The sequence below is a fragment of the Nerophis lumbriciformis genome, linkage group LG21 (assembly GCF_033978685.3).
Source record: "Nerophis lumbriciformis linkage group LG21, RoL_Nlum_v2.1, whole genome shotgun sequence".
NCBI lineage: Eukaryota > Metazoa > Chordata > Actinopteri > Syngnathiformes > Syngnathidae > Nerophis > Nerophis lumbriciformis.
In genome coordinates, this window is record NC_084568.2 from 28,541,176 (window position 1) to 28,569,150 (window position 27,975).

At 41.5% G+C, this 27,975-nt stretch overlaps 1 protein-coding gene across 1 annotated transcript in view; it reads right to left on the bottom strand.

The window, feature by feature from the left end:
* Window positions 1-628: 628 nt before the first annotated feature.
* The window catches only part of pals2b (protein associated with LIN7 2, MAGUK p55 family member b), a 67,508-nt gene continuing 40,161 nt past the window's right edge, over window positions 629-27,975 (bottom strand). Inside the window, exons 6-14 of the mRNA XM_061982512.2 lie at window positions 20,142-20,294; window positions 19,105-19,332; window positions 16,191-16,322; window positions 16,026-16,122; window positions 5,959-6,027; window positions 5,724-5,885; window positions 5,452-5,654; window positions 1,614-1,742; window positions 629-1,542 (exon numbers count right to left, since the gene is read on the bottom strand). Of these exons, the coding sequence (XP_061838496.1) occupies window positions 1,366-1,542; window positions 1,614-1,742; window positions 5,452-5,654; window positions 5,724-5,885; window positions 5,959-6,027; window positions 16,026-16,122; window positions 16,191-16,322; window positions 19,105-19,332; window positions 20,142-20,294 (1,350 nt within the window). The 3' untranslated portion in view covers window positions 629-1,365. The remainder of the gene's footprint in view (window positions 1,543-1,613; window positions 1,743-5,451; window positions 5,655-5,723; window positions 5,886-5,958; window positions 6,028-16,025; window positions 16,123-16,190; window positions 16,323-19,104; window positions 19,333-20,141; window positions 20,295-27,975) is intronic.

The window sequence follows — 27,975 nt, forward strand, 5'->3', positions numbered from 1 at the left end:
GGAGCTCACTGCCTTAAAAGCAGTTCATACTTAGAGCAGCCGCTAGAGGGCGGTATCTACTGTACACAAACGTCATATTCTCTTTTTAAATGATAAATGATAAATGGGTTGTACTTGTATAGCGCTTTTCTACCTTCAAGGTACTCAAAGCGCTTTGACACTACTTCCACATTTACCCATTCACACACACATTCACACACTGATGGAGGGAGCTGCCATGCAAGGCGCTAACCAGCACCCATCAGGAGCAAGGGTGAAGTGTCTTGCTCAGGACACAACGGACATGACGAGGTTGGTATTAGGTGGGGTGGGTCATTCTTCCACTGCACCACGCCGTCCCCGTTTTTGGCTGCAACTATTGATTATTTTAATCATAAAGTAATATTTTTGATCAGTTCAAGTGATCATATAAAATACACCTTATAACTTAAAAAAAAGTTTAGTTTAAATAACGATTTCTTTTGTTTATCACAAAAAAAGTCAACTTGAAATAGCATCTTCAACCTGTGTGGCCTGGATTATCTGATTTTATACATCAAATCAAAACAGAAGAATATACATTGAAGCCTTTTTATAATCAAATAGATTAATCAGTGCGGCCCCTAGTTCTCTGTTAATAATGTACACATTTTCTTAACCAACTGTGAAATGAAATCACCTTTATTCATCTTAACATTGCAGGTAAAAATGTAGAAACACAAGAAGGTGATTTATGAAAAGACTTGCAGGTTGTCTATGATGTGGCACCACCGGGATAAACAAACGCATTTAAATAAGGACTCACATTTGGAAGGAATGACGCGCTTTACCCTTGAGTGTGTGCACTTGTTGAGGAGAATAGGCCATGTGAGGACCGGTTTTGTGCAACTTTGACATATATTATTGAACACAATGAGGCTTGTAGTCCAGGCAGGCAGGCAGGCAGGAAGATCGGTGACAAAAGTACAGAAGAAACAAGAAGCACATGAGAGAAAACTATAAAGATATTTGATCATACATGACGCTCTTTTCAGGTCTTCTGATTGTGTTTCAAGCTAGGCAGCTAAAAGATGAAGGAGACTCATTGCAACTAAAACAACACTTGCAAAAAGACAAAGAACTACAATAAATAATTGTTTTAAAATGCCGCAGACTATTGTTCTTTCTCGCTGCAAAATCCACATGAAATAGAAAGATCTTTCATAAAAAGTTATAAAATAAATAAGCACTCTTTCCCTTTGAGTTACAGTAAAAAAAGTCGCATGGCGTGCGGGCTCCAGCGGGACCATTTGCAGGGATATTTGTGTTGTTACAGAGCTCTTGTTCTCCGCTTCGGCCCTTGGACTTGCAAATGCACACACAGACTGGATTGTGTGTGTGGGTTCCTCAGTACACCCAGTTGACGGGGACCCACTGAGGTTCGCCACACAGTTTCTCAACGGCGGCCTGTAGCGTCTCAAAGGCTTTGTCGAGGTTGTCGTTGACAATAGTGAGGTCAAAGTAGTGGCCGTACGCCCTCTGGATGCGGGCACTCTCGTCCACAGTCTTCCTCAAGTCCACATCCTGCCAATAAGACGTTTAACGTGTAAAAAAAGTACACAGACTGGACAGTGGGAGTGAGGTTTTGGTGTTACCGTGAGCTGCTTGGTAGTGAGGCCTGCGTCCACCACAGCTTTGTGCATGGCCTTCAGCGTGTCAAAGTCAGGCGCCGCGATGAACACCACGTAAGGCATGAACTCTGCCGTTTTCAGGACCTTTAGAGCCTGCAGGGACACACCATGGACACATGCACCGTACTATTAACTCAATATAACTCACTATAACACAGCAGATAAAAACTCAAATATTCAAACAAGAATGTGCATATTTAATAAATATTAGAGATGATAAATGCTTTAAAATGTAATATCAGGAATTATCGGTATCCGTTTCAAAATGGTCGGTATCGGTATCAAAAAGTAAAATTTATGACTTCTTAAAACGCCGCTGTGTACACGGACGTAGGGAGAAGTACACAGCGCCAATAAACCTTAAAGACACTGCCTTTGCGTGACGGCCCAATTACATAATATCTACAGCTTTTCACACACACAAATTAATGCAAAAGCACACTTGGTCAACAGCCATACAGGTCACACTGAGGGTGGCCGTATAAACAACTTTAACACTGTTACAAATATGCGCCACACTGTGAACCCACACCAAACAAGAATGACAAACACATTTCGGGAGAACATCCGCACCGTAACACAACAGAACAAATACCCAGAACCCCTTGCAGCACTAACTTTTCCGGGACGCTACAATATACACCCCCCCGTTACCCCCTACCCCGCCCACCACAACCTCCTCATGCTCTCTCAGAGCATGTCCCAAATTCCAAGCTGCTGTTTTGAGGCATGTTTAAAAAAAAAATGCACTTTGTGACTTCAATAATAAATATGGCAGTCCCATGTTGGCATTTTTTTCCATAACTTGAGTTGATTTATTTTGGAAAACCTTGTTACATTGTTTAATGCATCCAGCGGGGCATCACAACAAAATTAGGCATAATAATGTGTTAATTCCACGACTGTATATATCGGTATCGGTTGATATCGGAATCGGTAATTAAGAGTTGGACGATATAGGAATATCGGCAAAAAAGCCATTATCGGACATCTATAATAAATATGATTGAAAATATTATTTTTGACACTGGAAAAATAGCATTTGTAAACCTTCCCCGCTTCCTAAAATGATTACACATTTATTATTTCAGTTCAATCTTTTAAAAAAAAATATCAAAATTATCCCCAATAAGATAACACTACTAAGGGAACAAAGTCATCTGGAGAAAAGAAGAAGAAAAAGCAAGAAATGCTTCTGACACATTACCCCTATGAAAAATGTGGAATGTTCTTTCAGTCACACGTGTTTCACAGGTCGGCCAAAGGAACTGAATCCTCCAAACTGGAACGATCCATCCAGCTTGACACACCCTATGTTAGTACTTTGTGTACTAACATAGGGTGTTAAGTCAATTTACCAAAACGGTATTTATTAAACAGTTATTAAGCAGTGGCACAAACATTCATGTCATTTCAAAAACAGAAAGTGCAAGATTGTCAGAGACATTTTAAAACAAGCTTTGAGTGCACTTTTGTGGACTAAATAATAATAAACAAGTGGAAAAACTTATTTGGGTGTTATCATTTAGTGGTCAATTGAACGGAATATGTACTGTACTGCGCAATCTACTAATAAAAGTCTCAATCAATCAATTGTGCATGATGTCACTAAGATGACATATCAAAACAACACTAAATGAAGGTGCACTTTTTGTGCAGAACGCCACTACAATAGTTTAAAACAAATAAAGTGCACTTTTGAGCATGATGTCACTAAGATGACATATCAAAACAACACTAAATTAAAGTGCACTTTTTGTACAGAACGCCACTACAATAGTTTAAAACAAATAAAGTGCACTTTTGTGCATGATGTCACACAAGATATTTCAATAAGTGTTAAATAAAAATGAGCTGCATAATAGGAAATCAAATAGCAGTGCTGCTACTTTTTGTAGCAACGCTTTTGCCGCATAATTGTTCAACATATTCCCGCTTGAAGCCAAACCACCGCCAGACGATGGACCCCGTGCTGTTTTTCTTGAGAATTAATTCTTCCTCCATTTGTTACCAGATTCGCACCTTCTCTCTCTCGTATTACCGCTCGCAACGCACCTTTTGCATCACAGCTAATGTTACCCGTGTAGCTACCTCTCTGTTCGGGGAGGGATTTAAGTCTCTGTGAGAAGGAGAGACAAGAAAGAGTGGGACACGCATGTAGTGTAATGGCTGCAGCTAAAAGCAACTGTGTGAGAACGTATACTCGAATATCACGATATAGTCATTTTCTATATCGTACAGAGACAAACCTGCGATATATCGAGTATATCGATATATCGCCCAGCCCTAAAGTAGCTACTCCTTTTACTTATAATTCACACTTTTTAAGTCGTGTCCCTGAGTTTGTACTCAGTCTTGTTACCTTAACACATTTACCCCTCTGAAAAATGTGCAATGTTCCACAAGTCATTCCCAAGTTCATTTGAGGGATGTTTCCCCTGGGGTCCCAAAAAGATCTAATTTGTTGGTTTTAGTTTGTCGAAGCCTTTAAAAATGTGTTTGGTTATATGAAGGACTCAGTGACGTGCAGTCAGGGGAGGCAGGTGAGGCGGGGCCTCACGTGCCATCATGGAAAGAAAAAAAAAAATTATTATATGTATCCAGTGATTATACTATAAAGTTATTTTCCATTTAACTTCACCAGTTTTAGATGATTTTTTATTCAAAATCGCTGAATTTTCACATTTGCCGTTCAAATACTGAGAAGAGACTTGCGGTGAGTCACCAGCCAGTTGAGGCACGTCACTGAGTTGAGCCTCACCATGGATTGCGCAATGACTCGGCTAACTGCTGGCCTGCTGTGCAGTGAGACCGTATTGCTATATGAATTATATTATACATTTCCATAGTTTAGTTAGCTGAGGTATATAATGTACAGTGTATTTTGTCAACAACTGTATGTGTGTAACGTATTTCTTGTGCTGAGCAATCATAAAACGGCTGCGAAGACGCACTGGCTGAGGCTCGCAGTAATCCCGTCTCCTGGTGGTAGAGGGCGCTAGTGATCCCAGGGATAATTTTTGCGACTACTCGGCTGCAGAAGAAGTGACAACAAGCAGCAACAATTAGCAGAGATCGTTTATTTTTTCCTCTTGCCTGGACTTTTAACATGGAGGATTACATATCTAAAATAAAACAGTTTTCTAAACTGGACTTTCAATCGAAGCAGGAGGTAATACTTAAAGGAAGATCTCCATCGAGACAGAGAGATTTTTAAAACTGAAGAAAGATAAGGAAGACTTCTATAAACAAGTTATCGATGCTTTTGTTCAAAAAGAGCGGCGCATGGACTTCATTTATAAGTAAAGGTAAGACCATAATAACGTTTTTATTTATTAAATGTGCTTTTTTGTGTGCTACAGTTTGTATGTGTAAAGTTAAAGTTAAGTTAAAGTACCAATGATTGTCACACACACACTAGGTGTGGTGAAATTTGTCCTCTGCATTTGACCCACCCCCTTGCTCATCCCCTGGGAGGTGAGGGGAGCAGTGGGCAGCAGCGGCGCCGCGCCCGGGAATCATTTTTGGTGATTTATCCCCCAATTGATGCTGAGTGCCAAGCAGGGAAGAATGCTGGTATGAGCTTTTAAACATAACCCGTTAACTGCTGCCAATCAAATGGTGAATAAGATACTCTTTAGGGTTCATATGTTTGTAAATCTGACTGTGATGAAGTCAGTGCCTCACCAGCCATGAACCTCACCGCACGTCACTGGAAGGACTGAAATAAGACCAATTAAATGTCTAAATGAGATGTGTGGTATTGGTGTACCCTATGTTGTGCCCGCGCCACGAGTCTTACCTGTGGGTTGACGTCCAGGATGCAGGTGCGCCCCGTGGCCACCACTTCATGAATGGACTCCATCTTGGTGCCGTACAGGTTGCCGTCATACTCGCCGTGCTCCAGGAAGCGTCCGGCCTTCACGTCCACCTCCATCTCCGTCCTGGAGGTGAAGTGGTACGAGTTGCCGTCCAGCTCCTCGTCACGTGGCCGCCGGGATGTGTCTGTGGCGGGGAAATGTCCGATCAGTGAGGATAGTGTGATGTGGAGGTACCCAAGAGCCGGCGGCGTACACGGTATGGTCGTGCCGAAGCGGGTGGGTTGAAGGACCATGAGTCGGTTCTTTAGGCTGCGTCGGCCCACGCCCTGAGCGCCGATCAGAACCAGCGTCTTCCTCTGGAACGCTGGGACTTTAGCCACCTCCTCGTAGATCTGCAGCTCGTGCCTGTCAAACTCTTTCATGGCAAACATGCGTCTCGTTGAGGTCACGACACAATTAGGATGTCAGCAGGACGCACTGAGCCTCACCTGCGTTCTTGGCCGTCAAATACATCATCTTCTTCTTCTTCTTCCCAGCGATGGTGCCGCACAGGATGCCTGTAAAAACAGGCAGATCAACTTCAAGAGTTCAGGCGAGTGGCGAGTCAGCCACTAGAGGGCAGTCTTGGCACGCTAAGATCAAGTTCCTCAGGCGTGACCTGACTCAGCAGATGGCCAGCTTCTCTAATCCACCAGGAAAACATGAAGTGGACCTGTTCAGATGACTCACAAAATATGATCTTCTGTGCTATTACTGTTAGCTGCACTCCATCCCACTGAGTGGCGCTCCTTTGATTCTGCAGCCGTACCTAATAATGCGGCCATGCCACCGCATTTCAACATAACTTCGATTTATGTCTTTTTTAACTCTAAACACTGCTTAATTCCTCTTCGGGATTATGGACGGGTAGTAGCGCTTTATAGCAGCAGGCCAGCCTCCACCCCCCCCCCCTGTTGCTAGTTGTTGTGATTATTTGTTACATGTTTATGTGTGCTATGCTAAATGAGGTTTTTTCCCTTGGACTCAGTCTGGACCCCCTCCCGAGGGTCCAGCCTTAGACTGATATTTTTTACTCTTCCCCCCTTTTCCAATATCACCTTTTTTAAGGAGCGCCATACGTGGCTGATCCGTTGGCGGTCCCGTCTTGTCTCCCTGTAACGTATGTCTGCTCTTAGTGGGACTGTGCCGAAAATTAAATTTCAGTTCTTATATGTCTTGTACATGTTAAAGAATGGACAATAATAAAGCATTTTGAATCTTGATCTTGAATAGAGCACATATTAAACTACCGTATTTTCCGCACTACAAGGCACACCTAAAAACCTCCAATTTTGTCAAAAGCTGACAGTGCGCCTTATAATCCGGTGCGCCTTATATATGGACCAATATTGAGCCTCCAACAGGTAAAAGTTTCAATCAATCAATCAATCGCAACTACGGTAAGCAGCCACCGACTTCATTTTACCCGTCTTCAAAGTTCCCTCTAAGGTGCGCGCCTGTGCAATTGCGCACTGCTCAAGCGTCCTCTGCGCACGGCAAATCTATGCCACGCACAAAATCAAATAAAAAAATAAGCGCATAACAATTTTCGAAACACGGACACGACAGAGAAAACAGTTTTCGTCATCATTGTTCAAATATTGTAACGTCTGTCGAGACGCTTTGAGGACATGAATTCCATCCATCACTTTACTGAGCAAAACCCTTTATTGTCGGCCATAAACACATCACCAAAACATTAGTAAAAAAAATGATATCTAGCAAAACTGGTCATTTTCTGCAGTACAAACCAGACCAACAGCAACTTTGTTATATCAACAGCAGCCGCTCGCTCTTTCTCACTTGCGCCAACACATGCACATATGGCACTTAGCCAGTGATGCGTTTACAGCCACACAAAAAGTCGGACAACTCCAACATCACACATAAAGTGTCATTCCAGGTCGTTACACTATGATTTACCAATCAAATGTGTGCTTATTCTAGTGTAATTTATTAGGAATCTTAATTTATAAATATTAATCATGAAATGCTGTTAGTATGTTAAATAAATACTAATAAAAATATATTTTTTACAAACAGGAAGTTGCAGGAATGTACACATGATCCCCTGCTTACATCTCATTGTGCAACATGTGAATGTTTTAATGGGAACTAAATGTAATGTCTGAAAGGGGTACAAATTATTTCCAAAGCAGGGCCTCCACCCAGACAAACAATACAAGTACACAGTTCATGAAAAACAATATTTTTTGTTATTGTCATTGTAAGTGGGCCTAAACACTTATATTAGAAAATAACCTCATGGAAATGACTGCTTTCATTTGATTATAATAATAAGAGAATGTTGTCTGTCTATCTGTGTTGGCCCTGCGATGAGGTGGGGACTTGTCCAGGGTGTACCCCGCCTTCCGCCCGAATGCAGCTTAGATAGGCTCCAGCACCCCCCGCGACCCCGAAAGGGACAAGCGGTAGAAAATGGATGGATGGATGGAGATTGAACTTGTTATTGAGTCAGGTTTGGGACAGGTGTGCTGCTGGTGTGGCCACAGTGTGCACGTCTGATGTTGCTCACATGGGCTCCACTGAATGCTCAGGGAGTTTTGGCGTTTGCTCACACACATGAAAAATTCGAGGGAACATTGCCCGTCTTCATTTTCCCCCGTAGAAGAAGAAGAAGCGCGCGGTGCATGCTGGGATATATGACTGCGCGAGGCGTGCCGTTTCATTTCCATTTGTTTGTTTATGTAAAGACCCCAAAATGGCTCCTATTAAGAAACACGCTTACGACGCAGAGTTTTAACTTAAGACGATCAGTCACGCAGTAGAACACGGGAATAGAGCAGCAGCGAGAGAATTTAAGGCGAACACACGTTCACCAAGACAGGGAGACAGCGCCGGACGACATACGACACTATCTGCCAGTGGATCGTAAATGCCTGGGTTGATATATCAGTCTCAACTGTGGTCCGAGCTTTCAGGAAAGCAGGAATTGTCACTGAACTGCTAGACAGCAGCGGCGACACTGACTCCTTTAATGACGACTTCGACGACACGGATGTTGGAGGCCGTATCCGCCCAACTGTTTAATTCGGACACTGAAGAAGAAGAATTCGAGGGATTCGTGGATGAGGAATAACTTCATAAAGTGAGCTTTACATGTTTATTTTGTGTGTTGTGTTGTGTGACATTAACGTTTGAGCAACGTTGAGTTATTTATACATTGTTATTGCTCTGCACTATTTCGAGTGTTACTATATTGTGATTGCACTAACGTTTGATTTACCGTAACAGTATCACTGTTTTTACGTGTTTATTGAATCAGGGATAAGTTCCCCTCCAATATGTGATATAAATGTTGCACTACATGTTATACCTTGCTGTTGTTAAAAGATAAACAAAACACGTCACTGACTTTACCTCGGGGAAAATAATAAAACAGCTGTTTATTCATTTTGGGAGTGAACAGAGTTGTCAGAACGCTGGTTTGTAATCTATTAATAAAGTTTGACTGACCTATCTGACTGTTTTGTTGACATTCCCTTTAGCGCAGCGCCATCTAATGGATGCATAACGTAACCCCAGCCTCTACTGTAGCGTCTATTCTATGCGCCTTATAATGCGGTGCACCTTATATATGAACAAAGTTTTAAAATATGCCATTCATTGAAGGTGCACCTTATAATCCAGTGCGCCTTATAGTGCGGAAAATACGGTACTCCAAATCTGTCTTGGCACATTTCAGGCAACATTGTGATTTGTGTCAAAGCTTTCTTGGGGATGATTCATTTGAGTAACAGGACTGAGTTTTTGGCATAGAATAAGAATACATGAAATATAGATACATGTAACGATATGAACATTTCATACCATGGTTAATGTCAGCAAAATTATCCCCTAATTGTTGAATGTGCTCAAAATATACTCATACACACTTATAGCCAAGTTTTATTTCATAAATTAAATAGCCACACTACACTTTTTGATAGAATAAATATGTTATATAATAATATTTACCGTATTTTTCGGACTATAAGTCGCAGTTTTTTTTCATAGTTTGGCCGGGGTGCGACTTATACTCAGAAGCGACTTATGTGTGAAATTATTAACACATTAGCGTAAATTATCAAATAATATTATTTAACTCATTCACGTAAGGGACTAGACGTATAAGATTTCATGGGATTTAGCGATTAGGAGTGACAGATTGTTTGGTAAACGTATAGCATGTTCTATATGTTATAGTTATTTGAATGACTCTTACCATAATATGTTACGTTAACATACCAGGCACGTTCCAGTTGGTTATTTATGCGTCATATAACGTACACTTATTCAGCCTGTTGTTCACTATTCTTAATTATTTTAAATTGCCTTTCAAATGTCTATTCTTGGTGTTGGGTTTTATCAAATAAATTTCCCCCAAAAATGCGACTTATACTCCAGTGCGACTTATATATATGTTTTTTTCCTTCTTTATTATGCATTTTCGGCCGGTGCGCCTTATACTCCGGAGCGACTTATACTCCGAAAAATACGGTATATAATAATTTTTACTTAAGAGTTGTATTATTTTTATTTGAGTGCTTTAATGTGTTTATCTTCTTCCGTTGTAATCTTTATACGTTTTAGTGTTTTTCAATGATACAGGAAAAAAAAAACAAGTGGCGGGTACGTCACGTCTGGTTTATGTGATGTCACTCAAATTCACTTCCTGTTGACATATTCCTCTGCGTATCGGTCGATTGTATCGGTTCTCGTCTAAGAAAGCACAGCTTGTAGGTTCAATGTACACAATTCAATATCTTATTTGAATGTCTTAGTAATATCTTGCTTATCGATACAAATTCTAACTTTTCTGTCATTTTTTTTGTCTAACATGCGAAAAATTCATTAATCATTTGAATAATTGGTTTTCTATGGTTTTTCCTAGGCAGCACGGTGACAGAGGGGTGAGTGCATCTGACGCACAATACGAAGGTCCTGAGTAGTCTTGGGTTCAATCCCGGGCTCAGGATCTTTCTGTATGGAGTTTGCATGTTCTCCCCGTGACTGCGTGGGTTCCCTCCAGGTACTCCGGCTTCCTCCCACTTCCAAAGACATGCACCTGGGGATAGGTTGATTGGCAACACTAAATTGGCCCTAGTGTGTGAATGTGAGTGTGAATGTTGTCTGTCTATCTGTGTTGGCCCTGCGATGAGGTGGCGACTTGTCTAGGGTGTACCCCGCCTTCCGCCCGATTGTAGCTGAGATAGGCTCCAGCGCCCCCCGCGACCCTAAAGGGAATAAGCGGTAGGAAATGGATGGATGGATAGAAGTTTAGATTGGGGGTTGGGTTTTTTTTAACGGGGAAAGACGTTAATGGCTTGTTAGTATTCAAGCTAGTAGCGCTTCTCCAATAAATGAGTAATATCACTGTTTCTTGAGTTTCTCAGTGATGGTTTTACGATCATTTTAATTGAAAACACTAACCGTGGGGAGTTTTACGGCACTTTTTCATTATACCGTTTATCGTTACATCCCTAGCTCCATGACATTTATGCTAACAGCATGCTGACGATAAGCACATAACAGTGATTCAACAAAAAATGTATTTCGAAAATGAGTAGCGTCTACAAAAAGTAGGTAACAGGACTGACTTTGTGAATGATGCAACTTCCTGTGGATCATGTAACTTGTGGACCAAAGGGATGTGTTATGGTATTAGTAGAGATTGAAAACCCAGGAACACGACTAAAGTGTGACTTTCAACTATAAAGTACAAAAATGGCACAAATATGTAAAAAAAAAAATTAACATTTCTGAAGGATTTCAATCATATGAAGACACATTTTAGGAAGTGGGTACAAGCAGCAAATGCTAGTTAAGTGATGATGGTCGGTGAAATTAATGTTTTTAAATGTGTTTATAGAATATTAAATCAGATTAACGTTAATAAATAATACAATTAAAAAATAGATTGTGTGTTATAAAATAAATGATTAATACTGGAGATGTCCAATAATATCGGCAGGCCGATATTATCGGCCGATAAATGCTTTAAAATGTAATATCGGAAATTATCGGTATCGGTTTGAACCTCCCGATATTCCCGGGAGACTCCCGAATTTCAGTGCCCCTCCCGAAAATCTCCCGGGGCAACCATTTTCCCGAATTTCCCCCGATTTCCACCCGGCCAACATTATTGGGGGCGTGCCTTAAAGGCACTGCCTTTAGCGTCCTCTACAACCTGTCGTCACGTCCGCTTTTCCTCCATATAAACAGCGGTCACATAATATATGCGGCTTCAACACACACATAAGTGAATGCAAGCCATACTTGATCAACAGCCATACAGGTCACACTGAGGGTGGCCGTATAAACAACTTTAACACTGTTACAAATATGCGCCACACTGTGAACCCACACCAAACAAGAATGACAAACACATTTCGGGAGAACATCCGCACCGTAACACAACATAAACACAACAGAACAAATACCCAGAACCCCTTGCAGCACTAACTCTTCCGGGACGCTACAATATACACCCCCGCTACCACCAAACCCCGCCCCTATCACCCGAATTCAGAGGTCTCAAGGTTGGCAAGTATGCTCTAGTACAGTGGTCCCCAACCTTTTTGTAACTGCGGACCGGTCAACGCTTGAAAATGTATCCCACGGACCGGGTGGGTGGGGGGGATATTTTTTATTTTTTGTCATAAAAAAATACAATCATGTGTGCTTACGGACTGTATCCCTGCAGACTGTATTGATCTATATTGATACATAATGTAGGAACCAGAAATATTAATAACAGAAAGAAACAACCCTTTTGTACGAATGAATGGGGGAGGGAGGTTTTTTGGGTTGGTGCACTAATTGTAAGTGTATGTTGTGTTTTTTATGTTGATTTAATTAAAAAAAAAAAAAATTAAAATTAATTTTTATTTTTATTTCTTGTGCGGCCCGGTACTAATCGATCCACTGCCCGGTGGTTGGGGACCACTGCTCTAGTATACTCTGGACTGAAGCTGTGTGCCTTCATTGTTTTTGTAGCTGTTGTTTTGAGGCATGTTTAAAAAAATAATGCACTTTGTGAAAGTCAAAGTATAGTATTTCCCATAGTTGTAGTGGGTATTAGGATTATCTCAGGGAGAGCATGTCCCAAATTCCAAGCTGCTGTTTTGAGGCATGTTAAAAAAAAAATGCACTTTGTGACTTCAATAATAAATATGGCAGTGCCATGTTGGCACTTTTTTCCATAACTGGAGTTGAAGTTGTTCTCTTATTTTGGAAAACATTGTTTTTGATTGATTGGAACTTGTATTAGTAGATTGCACAGTACAGTACACTACACTAAATAGTAACACCCGAATAAGTTTTTCAACTTGTATAAGTCGGGATCCACGTTAATCAATTCATGGTATAAAGTTACATTGTTTAATGCATCCAGCGGGGCATCACAACAAAATTAGGCATAATAATGTGTTAATTCCACGACTGTATATATCAGTATCGGTTGATATTGTAATTGGTAATTAAGAGTTGGACAATATCGGAATATCGGATATTGGTAAAAAAAAAAGCCATTATCGGACATCTCTAATTAATACAGTTCCCTTTTATTGTGAGTTTATACGTTTTAGGACTCAAATGGCACCAATTCGGTGGACTGACTTGTTGTCCAGTTCTGATAAAACTGCTTCAATTCTAAGAATGTTACTTTTATTGCTTATTGTAAAGTGTCTTTGAGTATTTAGAAAAGCGCTTCCAAATAAAATATATTAAGAGGGATGTGCCAATCGATTGGCCACAGATTAGTATCGGTCAGAGTACGTGATCGCCATTTCTAATAAATGACTTAACGCCTATCCCCTATGAGTGACACTATATTTATTTTTAGTCCTCCGGCTGACAAGTGTCTAGCAGCTAATTAAGTGTGTCCATACACTGTGTGGAGCAGCTTTGCTGAAGATACTGTTAATCACCTCCATCACGAATAAAATTAACTGCATTTCTTAGTAACTTTATCACTAGAGATGTGGCTAAACATGTTACACACCGAAAGCAAGCCAGGAGCAGGCATACTGATAGCTAAACCAAGCTAGCTTGAAAAAATACTAAGAAATACGTGCTAAGTAAAGTTTCAGGAGTGTAGATGGGACTATGTTACAGCAGAAAAGGAAATTCAGAAGTAGATTAAGAAAAGTCTAGAGAGAGGATAACAACACAACTGTTGGCGTATCGGCAGTCGGTGCACAACACGTAAGAGAAGGGCGGATCGATCCATAAATCGGTGGTGTCGATACCATAGTTAGTATCAGAATATGATCGATACTAGAGTGATTCGTTTAATATTTTTATTTTCTCAAAGTCGTTTTTTTTTATGTTATGTTTACAAACTCATGTAATTATTTTCTGGACACCGGAAGACTTTTGAGGGCAGAAACCAAAGGATGTAAAAGAGTGTGTACTATAGAGCTGGGCGATATATCGAATATACTCGATATATCGCGGGTTTGTCTCTGTGCGATATAGAAAATGACTACATCGTGATATTCGAGTATACGTTCTCACGCAGTTGCTTTTAGCTGCGGGCATTACACTGCATGCGTTTCCCACTCTTTCTTGTCTCTCCTTCTCACAGAGACTTAAAACAAGCGCACCTTCTTACATACGTCACACGTGCAACGTCACACGCTCCCGCGGAGCAGACAGGTAGCGACATAGTAACGTTAGTTGTGATGCTAACGATGAGGTGCGAGTGGTAATACGAGAGAGAGAAGGTGCGAATCTGGTAACAAATGAAGGAAGAATTAATTCCCAAGAAAAACAGCACGGGATCCATCATCTGGCGGTAGTTTGGCTTCAAGCGGGAATATGTTGAACAATTATGCGGCAAAAGCATTGCTACAAAAAGTAGCACCACTGCTAATGTAGCATCATTTGAAAAGTCACCCACTAGAGAATGAAGAGTGCTTGAAACTCTGCATGTCAACATCTCCGTTCGGTGTCACACCAACAAAATGCCGAAGCAACTATTTCCAGATCAACATCGTATGAAAAAAAAAATCAACAACAGAAGGAGATAACGTCCGCAGGGACCTACCACATAGCGAAGGACATACACTATTTAATATGCAGCTCATTTTTATGTGACACTTATTGAAATATCTTGTGTGACATCATGCACAAAAGTGCACTTTATTTGTTTTAAACTATTGTAGTGGCGTTCTGTACAAAAAGTGCACTTTAATTTAGTGTTGTTTTGATATGTCATCTTAGTGACATCATGCACAAAAGTGCACTAATAGCTTGTTTTAAAATGTCTCTGAGAATCTTGCACTTTATAATTTGGAAATGACATGAATGTTTGTGCCACTGCTTAATAACTGTTTATCAAATACAGTTTTGGTAAATTGACTTAGTTGTGATTTCCCTCTCTGCATGAAAGTTTAAAATGAGCATATATTAATGCAGTATGAAGAAGAATGTTTTAATGTAGACAAATAGAATCATCATACTGCTGTGATTATATGCATAAAGTGTTCATTCAAGGCTCAGGCAAAAATATCGAGATATATATCGTGTATTGTGACATGGCCTAAAAATATCGAGATATTAACAAGCCCAGCCTTAGTGTACTATTGACTTTGTTTTGCTCAAACAAGTGTATTTACTGCAAGAGATGAAGGAACTAGTTGTTGATACTGTTCAACTGTCAATAGTACTCACATGAAGTAATAGAACAATTTACAGCTAAAACATGTGATCGGTATTAGTATCGGTCGATCGCACTCATGGATGATCAGTATTAGGGATGTCCGATAATGGCTTTTTGCCGATATCCGATATTCCGATATTGTCCAACTCTTTAATTACCGATACCGATATCAAGCGATATATACAGTCGTGGAATTAACACATTATTATGCCTAATTTGGACAACCAGGTATGGTGAAGATAAGGTACTTTTTTTTAAAAATTATAAAATAAAATAAGATAATTAAAAACATTTTCTTGAATAAAAAAGAAAGTAAAACAATTTAAAAACAGTTACATAGAAACTAGTAATTAATGAAAATTTGTCAAATTAACTGTTAAAGGTTAGTACTATTAGTGGACCAGCAGCACGCACAATCATGTGTGCTTACGGACTGTATCCCTTGCAGACTGTATTGATATATATTTATATATAATGTAGGAACCAGAATATTAATAACAGAAAGAAAAAACCATTTTGTGTGAATGAGTGTAAATGGGGGAGGAAGGTTTTTTGGGTTGGTGCACTAATTGTAAGTGTATCTTGTGTTTTTTATGTTGATTTAATAAAAAATAAAAAATAAAAAATAAAAACGATACCGATAATAAAAAAAACAATACCGATAATTTCCGATATTACATTTTAACGCATTTATCGGCCGATGTTATCGGACATCTCTAATCAGTATGGCAATCAGCAGTAAAAACAACCTGATGGACCATATCTATTCTGAATTGTTTTGGTATTTGGGTGTGAGCTTGAAGCAGTCGGCCATTTGTATCTGGGACTCCATCAGCTGGTGTGCGCTACCTGATCCATCAAAGTCCCGTGGTACAAACGCCTTCCTCTTCTCCTCCAAGAACTGACTGGGTATCAGTCCCGTAGCCCCGCCCACCATATGGCACGCCTGTGAGTGACGACAGAGAACAACGTGACGCTCGTCCCTGGAGATCTTTCAGGACTTTCTAGCCTCACCTGCCACCAGTTGGGATCTTCTCTGTTGACGATCTGGAGGATGTCGCCTCTCTTGAACGCCATGCCCGCCTCGCGACAAGGGATGAGGTTGTCGTGGGCCGGGTCGTAGTCGAAGTACGGCCGCACGTAGACCTGTGGGCAGCAGTTAGGAGACACCTCATTGGCTGTTGATATGCGAGCGACAGGAGACTGAGGGCAAAGTGGAGATTGTGGAATGTTTGCTGTGTGTTCCCAAGAAAACCTTTAAGATCACGATGGTGCCATCGGATCGGAACGCTCAGCTCGCCAGGTACTAAAATAATACCAGGTAGGGTTGGGCGGCAGGGCCTAAAATCTTGATTTCGATTTATACTGTATGGCAGCCGCCTGCAATAACGATATATATTACAATATATTATTTGGTATATACTGATCATATTTCAAAAGGAGTTAGCTGCTGACGTAGGGCTGGGGGCGATATATCGAATATACTCGATATATCGCGGGTTTGTCTTTGTGCGATATAGAAAATGACTATATCGTGATATTCGAGTATATGTTCTCACGCAGTTGCTTTTAGCTGCGGGCATTACACTACAGGCGTTTCTGACTCTTTCTTGTCTCTCCTTCTCACAGAGACTTAAAACAAGCGCACCTTCTTACATACGTCACATACTGTCGCACGTGCAACGTCATACGCTCTCGCGGAGCAGACAGGTAGCGGCATGGGTAACGTTAGCTGTGATGCTAGCGGTGCAGTGCGAGTGGTAATACTAGAGAGAGAAAGAAGGTGCAAATCTTGAAGGATACAAATGAAGGAAGAAGAATTAATTCCCAAGAAAAACAGCACGGGGTCCATCGTCTGCCGGTGGTTTGGCTTCAAGCGGGAAGATGTTGAACAGACAACCGTAATATGTCAAGTATGCGGCAAAAGCGTTGCTACAAAAAGTACTGCTAATTTGTAGCATCATTTGAAAAGTCACCCGCTAGAGAATGAAGAGTGCTTGAAACTCCGCATGTCAACATCTCCGGCCGGTGCCACCCAACAAAATGCTCTGACCCAATAGAGCCTGGCGTCTTCCATTCCCAGATCAACACAGTATGAAAAAAATAGTCCACAACAGAAGGAGATAACGTCCGCAGGAACCTACCACATTGCGAAGCACATCCACTATTTGATTTCCTATTATGCAGCTCATTTTTATTTGACAGTTATTGAAATATCGTGTGTGACATCATGCACAAAAGTGCACTTTATTTGTTTTAAACTATTGTAGTGGCGTTCTGTACAAAAAGTACACTTTAATTTAGTGTTGTTTTGATATGTTATCTTAGTGACATCATGCACAAAAGTGCACTCATAGCTTGTTTTAAAATGTCACATGTGACATGAATGTTTGTGCCACTGCTTAATAACTGTTTAATAAATACAGTTTGGGTAAATTGACTTAGTGGTGATTTCCCTCTCTGCATGAAAGTTTAAAATGAGCATATATTAATGCAGTATGAACAAGAATGTTTTAATGTAGACACATAGAATCATCATACTGCTGTGATTATATGCATCAAGTGTTAATTCAAGGCTAAGGCAAAATATCGAGATATATATCGTGTATCGTGACATGGCCTAAAAATATCGAGATATTAAAAAAAGGCCATATCGCCCAGCCCTATGCTGACATAAGCGCTAAAATTCTACATAATTTCCAATTGTATTATTGTCTCAAAATTATTATTATTCTACTTGCTAATTTACTGTTCATATCTGATTGCTTTCACTTAGAACATGCCTCTATCGACACGGTCCGTGCCAGCAACCTAAGGGTTCCAGGTTCGATCCCCGCTTGCACCACCCTAGCCACTGCAGTTGTGTCTTTGCGCGAGATACTTAACCCACCTGCTCTCAGTGTCAACCACACTGGTTTAAATGTTACTTTGATCATGGCTTTCACTATGTAAAGCGCTTTCAGTCACTAGAGAAAAGCGCAATATAAATGTAATTCCCATCACTGGAAATATAATAAGCACAAATATTCTGTTGTTTAACACTTTACATTAGTTTTGGGCAAGACTACACATTTGCTATAAATCTAATACCAAGTAGTTACAGGGTGAATATATTTGGAATTTTTTTTAACGTAAAAAAATCGATCTAACCTTTGTGGTATCGACCTGAAACTATACAACTAGGTATCGTTACTGTTCATATTTGTATCAATCTGCCCACCTTTATTGAAGAGCTCTAACTTAGTGGTTAGCACATCCCCCTACGATGTGTAGTGTTGAATGTCTAGTTATTCCTGGTCCTCCAGTGGGTACTTGTAATAGTTGGAGGCGAGGATTGCTGCCTTACTGGAGGAGTGGCTTAGCACTGTGGAGGGACATTAGTAGCTAGCAAGTCGCTTGTCGCTGTCAAATTTTTGTGACACAGCTCGAATGTGTCATCAACATGCATTATCACCATATAAAAAAAGTGATATATTGCGCAATCCTGGTATCAGGTAATGATGGGCCGGACTTGAGGTGTCAAGTGTGCTGACACAGCAAAAGAGTCTCAGTTTTTGCCACATTGCATCAAACTGCACCCGCCGCAGATGTTGAAGCTGCGCCAACAAGTAAGGCTTTTGCCAGGAAGCGTACGTTCTCTGTGTGATTGAATGAAACAAGCAGCCGGAGGAAGCAGTAAAAACCAGCCAATAAAAGTCAAATCCAAAAAAGATGCTGCCCCGAGCTGCAGACTTGTGATTTCGCATCATCCCTCATTCCGTTTTTGTGCGCTTGACTGACTTTGTGTGCCTTGATCTGCTGGGCGTCAAATAAAAGACTGCATGGCATGGGGGCTGTGATTCATGGCATGAATTGTGGGAATGCCTTCTTCCTGTTCCGCTGCCCATCATCTGACTTTCATTGCGCCGGAATACTGTGCTGTGCGTACCTGTGCAGTTGCGGGGGCGTCGCGGTAGCTTGGCAGGATTTTGAGGGTGATGCCCCCGCTGCAGTCCTTCAGCATTTCCTGGAGCTCGGTGGGATTGTTGCCCACGTCCTTGCCGTTCACCTCCTTGATGATGTCGCCCACGTGAAGCAGCCCCTGCCTGTCAATCATGCCGCCGTGGAGAATCCGCGCGATGACCAGGTCATCTTTCTCCACACGAAAGGTTACGCCCTGCAGGGGGGGGAAGGGGGGGTCGTGACTAGAGATGTCCGATAATATCGGGCTGCCGATATTATCGGCCGATAAATGCTTTAAAATGTAATATCGAAAATTATCGGTATCGGTTTCAAAAAGTAAAATGTATGACTTTTTAAAACGCCGCTTTTGCGTGCCGGCCCAATCACATAATACCTATGGCTTTTCACACACACACAAGTGAATGCATTCATACTTGGTCAACAGCCATATAGGTCACACTGAGGGTGGCCGTATAAACAACTTTAACACTGTTACAAATACGCGCCACACTGTGAACCCACACCAAACAAGAATGACAAACACATTTCGGGAGAACATCCGCACCGTAACACAACATAAACACAACAGAACAAATACCCAGAACCCCTTGCAGCACTAACCGGGACGCTACAATACACGCCCCTGCTACCCCCCACCTCAACCTCCTCATGCTCTCATGTCCCAAATTCCAAGCTGCTGTTTTGAGGCATGTTAAAAAAAAAATAATGCACTTTGTGGTTTCAATAATAAATATGGCAGTGCCATGTTGGCATTTTTTTCCATAACTTGAGTTGATTTATTTTGGAAAACCTTGTTACATTGTTTAATGCATCCAGCGGGGCATCACAACAAAATTAGGCATAATAATGTGTTAATTCCACGACTGTATATATCGGTATCGGTTGATATCGGAATCGGTAATTAAGAGTTATACAATATCGGAATATCGGCAAAAAAGCCATTATCGGACATCTCTAGTCGTGACCTTTGCTGGCACTTCTTAAAGATTCCGTCACACTCACCAGGGGCTCGCCGGCCTTCTTTCGGATGCCGATCATGCGCACGGCGTCCGCCTGCATCAGAGCGCTGTTCACCGCCGCGTCGTTGGCCATCTCGGCCGGGGGCGGGACTTCGTAGCACTTGGAGGCCACCATGTCGTGTGCCTCAAGGAGGGACTGAGGAGGAAAAAGGAAGGGTTATGTAACCTACATTAGATGTGGAGAGATGTCATCATTTATTCAAGACTCACAGAGAGGCTTGCAATAAGAACACATTCAGACTTTGGGGAGGAGTTTGCATCTCTAAAATGGGTCTTCTCGTGTTTCTTTGGTTCAAAACATGTCATTTGGTACTGCAGCTTTAAGGCGGACTCACAAGTAGTGCACTCATTGGATTGGATGAAACAGGAAGTTTCATGTAATCAATGAGTTATTATCAAGTGTAGTCTTATAAACCTTGTCTATAACACTTATTTTGCATCTAGGAAGAGTTTGTTTTCACTTGGCCACTAATATCAAGACAGTTTTTATTGAATTCTTTACTCCTGTAAAGATAAACTTGCTACAAGATGAAGTCCATCAATCCATAATATTTAGGTTGAATAATTCGATAAATAACATAAATAAACGCTGCCCCTGCTTGCTGTTTATCCAAACTTTGATTTATTTATTGTTTTGTAAACCAGCTAAAAATTATATGAATATTTAAAGACAAAGCTTTGTATTTTCATTAGTTACTAGGATCAACATAAAAACCAAGCAAAAAATAATCAACATTTCAGCCTTTTCTCTTTACAGTGTTCTTTTTAGCTGTAGATTTCCCAATTTAAGGTTTTATTTTATTTCTACAATGTGCCGCAGGCCTCTAAAAAGTGAGCTGCAAGTGTAAGTCAACAAAACAAACACATAAGGACCAACTATCCACAGTCAGACACTCTCATGTAAAATATGTGGCTAAAACCCCAAATATGACTGTCAAGAAAGAAATTCTGGGAGTGTTGAACCCACTACATTTTTCAACAAAAAGTGTTGAAAAAGTCACATGTGAAAATCATTTTGACATGAAGATGTGCTCCCCTCTCTCACGCTCCCTCACCAGGTCAGCAGCTTGTGGAACATACGCCTCTGATTGGCTCCCAAGTCACAGTCTGATTGCTCGTGTCAGGCCAGCACAGGACACCGGAATTGTAGGGGTGTTCCCATCCAATATTGATATTAGCAAAATGAAACTGTATCGGCTTTTATGTCAAATCTCAGATACATGCAATCCTGCAGTGTGTTTACTTGTGTGTGATATCCTGTGCGATACAAGCAGTGCTGCAGCGTGTTTACTTGTGTGTGATGTCATGTGGGATACAAGCAGTCCTGCAGCGTGTTTACTTGTGTGTGATATCATGTGGGATACAAGCAGTCCTGCAGCGTATTTACTTGTGTGATATCTTGTGCGAAACAAGCAGTCCTGCAGCATGTTTACTTGTGTGTGATATCATGTCTAATACAAGCAGTTCTGCAGAGTGTTTACTTGTGTGTGATATCATGTGCGATACAAGCAGTCCTGCAGCGTGTTTACTTGTGTGTGATATCATGTCTAATACAAGCAGTCCTGCAACGTGTTTACTTTTGTTTGATACTATATGCGATACAAGCAGTCCTGCAGCGTGTTTACTTGTGTGTGTGTGATATCATGTGTGATCCAAGCAGCCCTGCAGCGTGTTTACTTGTGTGTGTGATATCATGTGTGATATAATCAGTCCTGCAGTGTTGTTGTATCATGTGTGATGCAAGCAGTCCTGCAGCGGCTTTACTTGTGTGATATCATGTGCGATACAAGCAGTCATGCAGTGTTTCTTTGTGTGTGTAATATCATGTCTGATACAAGCAGTCCTGCAGCATGATTACTTGTGTGTGCGATATCATGTGTGATACAATCAGTCCTGCAGTGTTTACTTGTATGTGATATGATTTCTAATACAGGCAGTTCTGCAGAGTGTTTCCTTGTGTGTTATATCATGTGCGATACAAGCAGTCTGGCAGTGTTTATTTGTGTATTATGTGCGATACAAGCAGTCCTGCAGCGTGTTTACTTGTGTGTGATATCATGTGCGATACAAGCAATCCTGAAGTGTGTTTAAATGTGTGTGACATCACGCGATACAAGCAGTCCTGCAGTTTGTTTACTTGCGTGTGAAATCATGTGCGATACAAGCAGTCCTGCAGCGGCTTTAATTGTGCAATATCATGTGTGATACAAGCAGGCCTGCAGTGTTTACATGTGTGTGATATCGCGCAATGCAAGCAGTCCTGCAATTTACTTGTGTGTGAAATCATGTGCGATACAAGCAGTCCTGCAGCGGCTTTACTTGTGTGATATCATGTGCGATACAAGCAGTCATGCAGCATGTTAACTTGGGAGTGATATCATGTGCGATACAAGCAGTCCCGCAGCGTGTTTACTTGTGTGTGATACTATGTGCGATACAAGCAGTCCTGCAGTCTTTGTGTGTGATATCATGTCTGATACAAGCAGTCCTGCAGCGTGTTTACTTATGTGTTATATCATATGCGATGCAAGCAACCCTGCAGCGTGTTTGTGTGTGATATCATGTGTGATACAAGCAGCCCTGCAGCGTGTTTACTTGTGTGTGATATCATGTGTGATATAATCAGTCCTGCAGTGCTGTTGTATCATGTGCAATACAAGCAGTCCTGCAGCGAGTTTACTTGTGTGATATCATGTGCGATACAAGCAGTACTGCAGCAAGTTTACATCTGTGTGATATCGTGTGCGATACAAGCAGTCCTGCAGTGTTTGTGTGTGTGATATCATGACTGATACAAGCAGTCCTGCAGCATGATTACTTGTGTGTGTGATATCATGTGTTACACAATCAGACCTGCAGTGTTTACTTGTGTGTGATATGATTTCTAATACAGGCAGTTCTTCAGAGTGTTTAATTGTGTGATATAGCATGTGCGATACAAGCAATCCTGCAGCGTGTTTACTTGTGTGTGATATCATGTTCGATACAAACAGTCCTGCTGCGTGTTTTCTTATGTGTGATACAAGCAGTCTTGCAACATGTTTACTTGTGTGTTATGTACGATACAAACAGTCCTGCGGCATGTTTACTTATGTGTGATATCATGTGTGATACCAGCAGTCCTGCAGCGTGTTTACTTGTGTGTGATATCATGTTGATACAAGCAGTCCTGCAGCGTGTTTACGTGTGTGATATCATGTGTGACATGAGCAGTCTGGTAGTGTTTACTTGTGTATTGTGTGTGATACAAGCAGTCCTGCAGCTTGTTTACTTGTGTGTGATATCATGTACGATACAAGCAATCCTGAAGTTAGTTTAAATGTGTGTGACATCACGCGATACAAGCAGTCCTGCAGTTTGTTTACTTGCGTGGGAAATCATGTGCGATACAAGCAGTCCTGCAGCGGCTTAAATTGTGTAATATCATGTGCGATACAAGCAGGCCTGCAGTGTTTACATGTGTGATTGATATCGCGCGATGCAAGCAGTCCTGCAGTTTATTTGTGTGTGAAATCATGTACGATACAAGCAGTCATGCAGCGGCTTTACTTGTGTGATATCATGTGCGATACAAGCAGTCCTGCAACATGTTTACTTGTGAGTGATATCGTGTGCAATACAAGCAGTTCCGCAGCGTGTTTACTTGTGTGTGATATCATGTGCGATGCAAGCAACCCTGCAGCGTGTTTGTGTGTGATATCATGTGGGATACAAGCAGGCCTGCAGTGTTTACATGTGTGTGATATTGCGCAATGCAAGCAGTCCTGCAGTTTACTTGTGTGAGAAATAAGCAGTCATGCAGCGGCTTTACTTGTGTGATATCATGTGCGATACAAGCAGTCCTGCAGCGTGTTTACTTGTGAGTGATATCATATGCGATTCAAGCAGTCCCGTAGCGTGTTTACTTGTGTGTGATATTATGTGCGATAAAAGCAGTCCTGCAGTCTTTATTTGTGTGTGATATCATGTCTGATACAAGCAGGCCTGCAGTTTGTTTACTTGTGTGTGAAATCATGTGCGATACAAGCAGTCCTGCAGTAAGGCTTGAATTTAACCACGGCAACCGCCGCGATCGCCCTTGCAGTTTGCCACAATGCCCTAAAAATTTACTTTAAAAAAAAATATTGTTTCGGCAAATAAATTAATAAAAACACCCCGACATGACTTTTTTTCTTTCATTTTCAACTGTTTAAGACATCGGTATAAACAACAAGCGCGCAGCCATTTAGGAAACGCGTGTCAAAGGTAAACCGACAACGAGAACAGCCGAGATTTTACGAGAGATACACTAGCTTTTAATTTTCCTGAGGGAACTCTCCTGAAGGAATCAATAAAGTACTATCTAGCTGCATCAGGGTCTGGAAGTACATCATTTGTTCGGTGAATTTAGGTCAGGCAGCTCTCAAAATGTCGAGTAAGGAACAAGTCAAAAAAAGAAAACACGAACAAGTACAGGCTGTCGGGAAAAAAATGTAACTAGGTAGATAGGTTAATTTCATAGTTTTAATGGAGTGCTAAATTCGTCAATCGTTTGTCCTCGAAATTAAGCAGTTCTAGACCTGTCAATGTTGTTTATGTGCTGTATCGTGTCGTAAATGTTTATTTTGATTTGTGGCTGTCCATGACCACTTGTAAACTTTTTTGTAATGGTTAAACATCAGTCGCTGATGTAAACTATAATGGAATGAAAATTGCATGGTGTTTTATATATTCCTTTATACACAACTTTACTAAAGTTTACTACAAGTTCGGTCATATACTATATGACAATCAATTTCAATTTATTGACATTTGATCATTTGTATATCATATACTTGTGTGTGTGTGTGTGTGTATATAAATATATGATATATATATATTTATTTTGGAAAGGGGCACATGCCCCCTAGACCGGCCAGGTAGGGCACAAGGGGACAGACACTATGCCCATTTTTTTTTCAGATAAATCCATGTATAATGTGTATACATTTTTATATATATAATCTAATTAAATATGGTATATTTGTTTGTGTTTGTAATATGATAAGTTTTCGCTGCATTTTATACGACTGAATAAATCAATTATCACTTTTTCATTTAAGCTCACATCCATCATCTGCTGTATCATCTGTTCCTGAAGTGAACACAGCTGATCCTGGCTCGACCCTGGTTTGAAGGTGCAACCGACAACTACGGAGCCTGGCTTGACAGTCCAACCAGCAGCAACAGTGACTACCGTGTCAGAAGCCAACCCTCAATCTAGTTCTGAAGCAGCATCAAAGGTAAAACCGAAGTATAAATGCAAAGTGGCAACATTCTTGTCATGGAAGGCAGACTGCGATTGGTTGGCATATCATGATGAAAATGGATACGCCACACTTGCCTGGTGCGAGGTCTGCAGAGATCACTATGGCGATGGGGGTAAAGGCAACATTAACCAAGGTCAAGTACAGCTAGACATGGAGGCTTATGTAAAGAGAACATAACATGTGAAGAAGGATACAGCTAAAAACAACAACAACTAAAAAAATGGATGAAAAGACATTTGCCAGAATGTGTCACGTTTTTGACTGGGCATACACAGTAGCACACTCTGAACTAGCGTTCACTAACTTTGCAACGTTGATAAATGTCGGAAAAAAAGCATGGAGGGAAACTCGGAAACACATATGCCAACGATAAAGCGTGCCGAAATTTCATAGATGAAATTGGGGAGTCAATGGCTGATGACCTGAAAAAGAAGTTTACAGAGAAGCCATTTTATTGCTCTATTCTGTTTGATGGAGGCACGGACAAAACTCTGAGAAGGAAATAATCAGCTTGAAATTGATAGACAATGGATTGGCTAAAATGAAATTACTTGGGTAAGTTGAATACCCTTTTCATTATAAATGTTATCAGGATCATGTCACCTGTTATATCTTATACACTATATAACATTTTAGTATGTTTTCATATTTTTTAGGTATCATAATTATTTCTAAATTTTTTTACATGTTTTTTTATTTATCTTGACATTTCAGAATTGCTGAACCAGAGTAATGTGCAGCTGAGGGCATTTATAATGCCATTACAGAAAAGGCCGCCGAAATGAATCTTCCATTGATAGCATCATGTGTGGCAACAGCAGCCGATGGAGCTTCCGTTAAATTTGGGAAGCAGAGCGGTGTCTTGGTTCGTCTTCAGGAAACAATGCCCTGGATTCTAAAGATCCACTGTGTTGCCCATCGACTTGAACGAGCCTTGAAGGATGCGTTCAGAGATTAATTCTATGTGAATGAGGTAATTCTATTAAATGCATATAATCAAATATATGTCATTTACTATAATGTATTTTTCATTTATGCAAATGCACAGAATAATTGAAAAACTGTGGCAGCATAGCGTCCACTCTCTGGGTGGTAAATCGAGGGTTATTTTACAGTTGGGTACAGTTGGTCTTCCCAGGTGCCTTACCAACATACTGCAGCTTTGTATGGTAAAGGCATCCTGGAGCTTCCTCTGTCCAGCCTGAAAGAGGAGTTCAAGAGTACCAAAGTCCAGCTGGAGATGATGCTGACAGAATCCCGAGACCCCTGTGTGGCTAAAACTGCTCTGATCCTTGCAACCGGGAGGAAGTGGACTCCAGCTGCAGCTGCACACCAGGCCAAGTCAGTCCCTAAGCATCGGGACATCGTCGGCCAGGTGCAAAGGGTAGGAGGTGGCCTTGGTTTCCGAGAGAGTACACCATCCTGGTACAAGGCAGGTCCAGCCCAGCAACGTGGAATTGTGGTCGAGGAAGTTCGCAGAGAGGAAGAGGCTGTGTGATGTGCAAAGGTTGTCTCACAAGGAAAGCAAGGTCAATGAATGTGTTGGGAAGATGTTGAGAAGCAAAAGCTCTCGTGGTGAAACATGGAAGCTTTTCGAACCAGCTTCATACTGCGAGCCACATACGACGTCCTGCCATCACCACAGAACCTCAGCCAGTGGTACGGAGAAGACCTCACATGACCACTCTGTCCATCTCCAGCAAACCTGAAACACATCCTGGTCGCCTGCAAGACAAGGCTTACACAAGGTCGATACACTTGGCGGCACAACCGAGTGCTAAAGTGTCTAGCAGCTTCACTGGAGAGACGTCGCACGGTTGTAAACGCTCTACCGCCTTCCTCCCATCCTGCATCTTCAAGGCAGTTTGTGCATGAGGGGGAGAAGCAACCGAAGTCCTGCACACCTAAAGCAGAGGCCAGACAGCTGGGAGCAGCACGGGATCGGAGGCTCCTTGTTGACCTGGAGCAGAAACTCTCCTTCCCAGTGGAGATTGCCACAACCAGCCTCAGGCCAGATCTCGTGATGTGGTCATTTGCGATTCAAAGCGTCTACATCATAGAGCTGACAGTCCACTGGGAGGATAATGTGGATGAGGTCTATGAGCTCAAGAAGCTCCGGTATGACGAGTTGGCAGCGGATGCTGAACAACGGCGCTGGAAGGCCACAGTTCTCCCTGTGGAGGTGGGCTCCAGAAGCTTCGTGGGCAGGTCAACTACCAGTCTCCTTAAGAACATGGCAATCCGGGGCCATGCCCAACGTCAAGCCATCAAAGCCCTGTCCAGTGCTGCTGAACGAGCAAGCAAGTAGCTCTGGATCAGGAGTAGAGACAACAGCTGGGCTCCGAAGTGACCAAGACCATGAGATTTTATACTTAAGGGGGAACGGGAGAGGGGAGCATACCTAGGACGATAGGAGTTCTCTCTGATGGTGTAGTGGGCCTTGTCAGTGAAACACCGGTGAAGGAGGGAGCCCACCTGACGACCCATTGACACCTTTCCTCCCCCCAAAACATCATATCATGTGTCTGT